Consider the following 7983-nt stretch of genomic DNA (forward strand, 5'->3'; position numbering starts at 1 on the left):
GTCTGGTGTACTATTAGTCCAATCAGTCACATCTACGTCTCTATCTTCTAAGAGTCATCGCTCCAATGCCCAAGACAAGGCATCTCCCTAATTGGACTTGATAAACGACATATTAGTCTTTCAATCGACTTGCTCATTTCTAATTAGACTAAGGACATTTTTAGGTTCATCTACTAATACAAGTTGTCTTTTCGTATTATGATTCGACCACGTAATACCATTTAATATTAGTTAAGCATTAGATAACCAGCGAGCAATATTTTCTTCCATTTTGCTTTGCTTGCAAAAATCATGTGAGGACAATACATAAAGTATTAATGTAATTAATGAAAAATTTTATTATCCAATTTGGTCGAAAAATTACAAGTATACTTAGACAAAAATATTATACTTAGGGCACCAAATCTAACCATTTATAGCAATAAACTTTTCCAGAAAAGTTACTATGCTTTGTGTAAGACGAATCCTAAACGTTCCCGACTTTCAACCGAACAATCTTCTCCTTTATCCTCATACCACAAATCACTTCAAGTGTGGGCTCGGACAATCTCAAATCAAACACAAAATTAGAAACAATTTCTTTCTTTCAGTAGGAAAGTAATTATATCACAATAGAAACTAGTAGCATTATTATTCCCAGAAAATAAAATTTATACTTTGTGATGAATGACTAATTAATATTCTATAGTAGTTGCTTTCGTAATGGTATGTCATTAGGGAGAGCTCAGTCACGATACTATAGTGGAATGACTTTATGACTAAATGAGTTTATAATTAATAGGCGAAAAGCTGAAACTTAATTATAAATCATTTGAGTCTCAACTATATATGTTCAGTCCCTCTGCTAGCTTATGTAAACCAAAAATGAATTGTGTGTTTGAATAGAAATGAACGAAATAAATAGAAAAAGAGAAACGAAAAATATTCATGAATGATCATGGTTTTCTTCGAAATGGAAATGATCCATTTGCAATTCTATATGGATTACTTAAAAATGATTAGAAAAATAAGTTTATGTTTTTGAGCTATTTTGAAGCCCGAAAATGAAAATCAATCATTCGATCATAGTGAACATATTGAGTTGTGAAATATTGAACGAATTTTCTCAAAATTTTACCAAGGTAAAATCGTCAAAATTTTACTAGGGGTAAAATTGGAATGAGAAAATTTTTTAATATATATATTGAAGTTTATTTTGGGAAATAAGAAAACAGAATCGGGTTGGATCAAATTACAAAGTATTGGGTCAAAAAGTTTAAGAAGTACTAGTAATTGGGCCCATTGTGATAAAGGCCCAAAAAGCCTATCGTGTAATAAGGTGGGAGGAAAAAACCGTAGTATTATTGACTAGGATTGTCGCCCCCTACATTCTAGTTAAACTAGGATATTCTTTTTCTAATGAAAATAAATTTCTACAAGTCTACAAGGGTTCTACTTTCTCTTCCTATAAATAGATGGCACCGGAAGAGCTATTGACAGATCTTTGAGAGATTGTTATTCTGCCAAAAAATTGAGAGAATTTATTCTCAACTGTTACATATATTTTTCCAGAATAAAAATTCTACCGGTTTTTATTAAGAAGAGAGAATTTTCATTTTCACCCCTCAAACAAAAGGAGATAAAACTTTTTCTAGTTTCGTGTTTCGATTCAATTGGTTCGAGCCCACACTTGAAGCAATTTGTGGTACGAGAATAGCGAAAAAGATCATTTGGTTGAAAGTTAGGAACAACGAACGTCAACTAAGCCGAAAACACAGGTATGAATTAGGTTAGGGTTTATTGCTATATATATCACAAATCGAGTCGGTTTTCAAAATTTTAATTTTCCGCTATATAAGAAAATTGTTTTCAAACCAGATTTTTCCAACATAAATATCATAAACCGACTTAATTTTCAAATTTTTAATTTTTCATTGTGATAAAAAAATGTTTTTCAATCGGATTTATCCAACAAATGCCCTCTCTCCTGGTTCATTACAACCTTTACCAATTCCTGAGAGAGCTTAGGTTGGGATCAGCCTTGATTTCATTTAGGGACTCCTTGTGTCAAAAGGGAAGCATACCATTTTAATGGTGGTAGATCGACTCACCAATATGACCACTTCTTGGGCTTTTCATATCCCTATAATGCTTTGACAGTGGCTTAAGAATACTTAAACCATGTTTTTAAGTTGCATGGGGCTCCTAATTCTATTGTTTCTGACAGAGATAGGATATTGTGAGCATTTTTTAGAGGGAACTCTTTAAGTTGCTAGGAACCAAGCTCAAGTATTCTACTGCCTATCATCCTCAGATTGATGGGCAAACTAAGGTGCTTAATCGATGTTTGGAAGAGTACCTTCAATGTATGGTTGGATAGAAACCAGGTGATTGGTATTGTTGGTTGCCTTTGGCTGAGTGGTGGTACAACACATCTTATCACTTAGGCATTTGCACTACTCCTTATGAGGCATTATATGGTCAATCTCCTCTATTAAATTTTCCATATTTGGTTTGCACTTTAGTGGTTGCTATAGTGGATTATAGTATTCAGTATTGAGAAGCTGCTGTTCAGATGCTTAAGTTCTATTTACATTGTTCTCGAAACTGTATGAAGCACTTGGCTGATAAAAAGAGGAGTGATTGTGAATTTAGTGTTAGGGATTTGGTTTACTTGAAGCTTCAGGCTTATAGGTAGCATATTGTTCACAGGAAAGGTAATCAAAGGCTTGCTTTATGGTACTTTGGTCTTTATCCAGTGCTGGCTTGGGTTAGCAAAATGGCTTGTCAGTTGCAACTACCAGAAGGTCTCGAGTTCATTCAACCTTCCATATTCATCAAGTGAAGAAACCCATTGGAAATGCACCTTATCTAACCGCTTTACCTGTGGTGGGTTCAGATGGGGCAATAGTGAAGGAACCAATTACAGTGGTGGATAGACGAGTTGGCAAGAGGGGAAATCGAGCCATCACTGAAGTCTTGGTTCAATGGACTAATTCCTTCCCTAAGGACACAACTCTAGAAAGTCTTTATGACTTGCAACAACAATTTCCTTCCTTAATCTTTAAGGTCAAGGATTGTTCGACTAGGGGAGAAGGTGATATGAGCTAAATAATTGAATAACTGAAAAAGTGGTGTTTTGTTCCTTTTTATCATTTTCTGTTAATTATGTTATTTTTCTATTAAGGAAATGTTTATGTGAAATGGTACATTTCCCTTTAGTAATTAGTTGTAACAATCTTAACAAACTTGAATTGTGGTGATTGGCTATTAATGGTGGAGAGCAGTTACTCTTTTACTCACCGAAGAAAATATTCAAACCCTTACCTTTCCCTATTCTCTTTTATTCCTCGATTCTTTTCTCTCTTCTTCCGTCTTTTTCTTCTTCCTTTCTTTTCAGTAAATTGTTTTGGGCAGCATCAGTTTAGGATGGAAAATCGAACTAAAGTGTCACACACCGTCAAGTCGTCAAATCCATCAAGGTGCAACAAATGAGGGCCAAAATTGGTCTTTTGAAAGACGATTTTGTGGTTACGAAGGCTGATAGCTTCAATCAACATGATTGGATTGTTGTTGATTTGACGTTTGATTGAATTGGTGTTGATTTGATTGTTCATTAATCTTTAATCATTTTGATTGTGATCTCAAATTCTTTTTTTTAAAAATTTTAGGCTTGAATCGAGAAATGCTCTTTAGGAATGAAATTGATGTTGTATGACAAATAAAATTGACGATAACAACATTGGAAATGAGAATTAATGTTGATTGGAGAGTGAAAAATGGAGAAATCGGTTTACGAAAAATCGATTTTGCTTTTCGATACAGAAATTTGTTTTATTTTGGTAATTAATGAGGTTGTAAAGAAAAAATAAACATTAGTCAATTTTTAAAAATTATGAATAAAAACAACTTAAATATACATGAATATTTGGGTCTCCAAATGCTCCAAGAGCTTCAACTTGAAAAAAATAAACACATCAATGGAGTAATTGTTGGTGACCTTAATGAGAAGAAATCAAATGAGGAAAAAAAAAGGGGGACATATTTAGTAAAAAATCAATACACCACTTAGCAAGCAATAACTTGTGCTTCATTGTTGAGCAATCAGTTTGTGTAGAGAATGAAATGGGAAGGTTTGACAATGCTACACTGTCAAACCACAATTTCCTTTTCTGTTTCTTTCTCTTCGTCGTTACTTGTGAACATCAGGTCTCTGTCGAGCAAATCCCGGCTGCGTAGCCAGCCATGCACATTAAACACAAATCAGAAATATGGACTCATAGATGCACATATATCTTCTTAAAGGTGAAATGAACTTGCTCGAAAGAAAAGAAAGGATTAGGTTGAAAAATCAGTGTACCTGAGGTAGCATAGAGGGAGCTGCAACAGGTTCTGAAATGACATGGCTTCTAGTTTTTCTTCCATTGAGTGTAGTGACTGAAGGGCTGTTAGCTGTTGTTATATCCCAGAAACTTCTTTTTTTGGCTGTCGGAACTGGTGATTGAAAGCGATGACTTGGGCTCTTCAATTCCCCAGGGTTTGGTTCCTTCGGCCGCAAGCTAGCTCTTGTGACACCCTTCTTCACACCCACTTCTGATGTTTTTTCATTCTTTCTTGAAAGCTCGCGAATAATATCATCTTTCTGCTTTAACTGTGTGGCATGGTCTTTCTTCATTCTTGCCATTTCTAGTTCCAAAGCCTTTACAGTCAGTCTAAGCTCTTTAACTACCGCTTCTTCTGGTCCCCTCTTTTTGGATTCTGGTGTGAAACAGGTTCTGGTTAAGAAGGTGGATCTAGGTTTGCTTTTCTCTTTTGGCTGGGCTGTAGATGGAGTTTCGAGAGACATAACCGAAGAGGGGGTTGGAGGTGAAGCATTTGCAGCTAAAGATTGTGCTTGAAGGGTTAGCAACTTTTGCTGTTGGCATGTCAGTTGTACTCGCAATTCGCGATTTTCCTTCTGCAGTTCAAGCAAAAGCTTTGCCTGATCAGTTCCGGTTTCGGATACTTGAATTACCTCCTCATTTGTGTCACTTGTCTGCATGTTCAAGGAATACGGTGTTAAAAGACATTGAAAGATTCAACTCAGAAAACACAAGGTTTAAGTGGTGTACCATGAAACTGAGATTACTACTAACCTTGGTTCGGATTTCCTTTGCCCGGTAAGCCCAGTGCAGGGTATTTTGTGTTTCACCAAATGAGAGATTGCTAGGACTGATATTAGCAATCATTACAGTGTTACAAGCTCCACCTAACGAGTCTTTCAAGAGTTGAGTGAGTTTCGAGTTTCTGTACGGTATGTGTTTCTTACCCTCAACGAGGGCATTGATGCAGCTGCTCAGAGCTAGAAGTGACCGGTTAATGTTTGCTCCCTCCAATGATCTAAGTGTTCTCTGATCCGTCGCAAGGGCTCTTTCAGAACCGGCAAGATCTATGAGTGAGAGCTTTCCAACTCTATTAACGATATTCATTGAAGCATCTTTGACTCTATATTCAACTACAACCTATAGGAAAAGCAACTCATATACATGAGAATATCTTAAAATTAGAAGATCAAGGCAAGTAATCAATACCGGATCATTATTGGTACCTGAAGAATTGCATGGGACCGTGAAGATGTTTCATTCGCCCGAGTTGGTTCGGTGGTTCGGTTTTGGTTTCCTCTTTGAAGCAATGCCATCACCTGCCACAACCAAGTACGACTGTTATATCCCTACCATTCAATCAATAATCTAACCCTCAAAGGTATGATAATGGAAGTTCGAAATTTACTTCATCCGTGGAATAAGCCCTGTATTGTGTAATACCGGCTGCAACAATTCCCTGCATTACATTTCAGCAAACATTTTTTATGAGGTGAAATCAAGGCATTTAAAATTAGAATTTAAACAATATATAGAAGACTGTTACTGATGCACTTTGCTGACCTTAGGATAAAGTTTACCGATATAGCGGACAACATATGAAGTTTCCGAAAACAACAATATGATATTAGTGTACTAATACGAGAAACGAAAGTATTTTCAGCTAATCTCATTCAACAAGAGCAATCAATTATGTCAAGGCAGTATAAAGCAAACCTGCTTATCTTCTCTAAGGACTAGAGGTCTTCCGGGTGAGAGTAAATCCCGAACGGTTTCGTTGTAGACCTCGAGATAGGAGAGTTGAACTACATGGTTTCCATCAAAGCTCCTTTGCCTAATACTTGTAAACAGATCTTTTATTGCCAAAACCATCACCCCTGGATTTTCTAAGGTGCCTAGCATTGTATAAGTTTTACCAGCTCCTGTCGCGCCATAGCAGAACACCGAGCCATTCCGTCCCTGCAGAACTTCTTCCACAAGCTCTGCTGTCCTGAAAAATAAAAATTGGTTGGTTCTTATGAAATTAATTCATTGAAAATTCAAAATGTTTACATTTTTAAAAAAAATTCCATGTATTTTGGAGGGTCGTAACTCGTATCCTTACACCTATATCCAAATATGTGTCAGCAAGATGCAAAAAATATAAACTAAGAATTGAAACAAGGATTATAATGTCAGATTCACAATCAAGAGATTCCATATATAACTTGGATGAAAATTTTCCTAGCTCCCAAACAGTTAAACACACCAAATTAAAACAATGTCAAGGGTCAAAACTGGCTTTGATGAAGGGCTAAACTTACGTGGTTGTATAAACTTCATGTTGAGTAGTGGAATCTGGGAATGAAGCATCAAAACTAAAATGTCTACCTTTAAGCCTCTTCAGTCTAAGATAATCATTTTCATTAGCAAACTCAGTCAAGTAAACATCTTTCTTGTTCACGATCTTGACACAGCATCTTGAACCAGCTTCCTTTTCTTTCTTAGCCATAGGCCTAAGCCTCACAAACACATGGATCCTACTTTCATCTCCACCAATTCTCCCATTTTTCTCTGTCTTGGCATAGGTCTCCATTTTCTCCTGTTCTTGAACATTCCTAGTCCCCACCATTGACAGCTTCCTCACCACCGTAGTCTTTGCCGTCTCCGCCTTTCTTGCACAAGAAGGAAACCCAATAATCTTATCAGTACCAATCAAAAGATTCTCCTTTCCATCATCCAAAGGTGGTTCAGGCAACACGAAAGTTTTACTCACTGTAGGGTTAGCCATCGTAGGCAATAGTGGCACAGTGTTTTCCCTCATAACATTGTTGAATTTGGGATCCTTTTGCTCTTGTCTTTGGCAAGAAGTGAGAAGATCAGCGCTTGGGTGAGATGTAGAACGCTTCTCTTGATCAGGCTTTGGGGATGATGATGGGTTACTAATATTATTGTTCCTAACAATGGCAGAAGCTTTCTTTTGTTGCTCATATAAAAGAGTTAAAGCTCTCATTTTCTCCTTCAACCCATGATGTGGATTCCTGAATGTGAAATTGTTAGTAACATTGCTCATCTGGGTTTCTTCTTCTGTTTCTTCATTTGATCTTCTGCTTCTACTTCTTTGCTGCTCATCTTGGGTGCTGCTGATCTGAGACCTTGTTGATACTGGCATTCTATGATTTTTCTCACTATCCAAACATACCCAAAGATGGGTTTTTTAAACACCCAATTGAGAAAAAAACTGCTGAAAATGCAAGAATGTAGGAAGGAAACTATTATCCTGGAAAAGAAAAATGGAAGATTTGGAAATGGAGAAGAGAAAGCTAAAAGAGAGGGAAAGAATAGGGAATATATCAAAGGCGATGGGCTGATGGTGATGTTATCAACGGTTGGTCGTAAAGCTTGGAACATCAATTCTTTTGAATTGAAAACGCTATCCCCACTCCATCCTTTTCAATATTTAATTCCACCTCCCTCAATTTTTATTTTTTTAAATTCCAACTCTTTAACTACACTTAAATTGCTTCACCAACCTACTAAAATCGCTTCTATTCCAAGTTTGACGCCACTTAGAAATTAAAATATCTATTCAAAATCTGACTAATTTCATCTAATTTCAAAAACATTTTTTAAAATAAAAAATTCTTAAGTTTATAACCTACTC

At 36.3% G+C, this 7983-nt stretch overlaps 1 protein-coding gene across 2 annotated transcripts; it reads right to left on the reverse strand.

Moving 5' to 3' along the window:
- Positions 1-3854: 3854 nt before the first annotated feature.
- On the reverse strand, positions 3855-7712 carry LOC105788517 (kinesin-like protein KIN-8A). Of its 2 annotated transcripts, XM_012615454.2 has the most exons (8): positions 7096-7711; positions 6644-6990; positions 6057-6330; positions 5749-5799; positions 5567-5659; positions 5115-5480; positions 4340-5014; positions 3855-4210 (listed from the first exon to the last, which is right to left on the reverse strand). In XM_012615454.2, the coding sequence occupies exons 1-8, from the start codon at positions 7489-7491 to the stop codon at positions 4172-4174; spliced, it is 2241 nt and encodes a 746-aa protein (XP_012470908.1). In that variant the 5' UTR covers positions 7492-7711; the 3' UTR covers positions 3855-4171. The 2 variants fall into 2 exon arrangements, with proteins under 2 accessions (XP_012470908.1, XP_012470907.1); XM_012615453.2 differs by having other exon boundaries at positions 6644-7712.
- Between the last annotated feature and the right edge of the window lie 271 nt (positions 7713-7983).

Source organism: Gossypium raimondii, chromosome 2, assembly GCF_025698545.1.
Source record: "Gossypium raimondii isolate GPD5lz chromosome 2, ASM2569854v1, whole genome shotgun sequence".
Lineage (NCBI taxonomy): Eukaryota > Viridiplantae > Streptophyta > Magnoliopsida > Malvales > Malvaceae > Gossypium > Gossypium raimondii.

What these genes read in the sequence shown, in the direction of transcription:
- LOC105788517 (XM_012615453.2), bottom strand. Translation starts at nt 7,491, where the DNA reads ATGCCAGTATCAACAAGGTCTCAGATCAGCAGCACCCAAGATGAGCAG. An exon ending in CATGAAGTTTATACAACCAC is followed by an intron (nt 6,331 to 6,643) that starts GTAAGTTTAGCC and finishes TTTATTTTTCAG; the next exon opens with GACAGCAGAGCTTGTGGAAG. An exon ending in GGTCCCATGCAATTCTTCAG is followed by an intron (nt 5,481 to 5,566) that starts GTACCAATAATG and finishes CTTTTCCTATAG; the next exon opens with GTTGTAGTTGAATATAGAGT.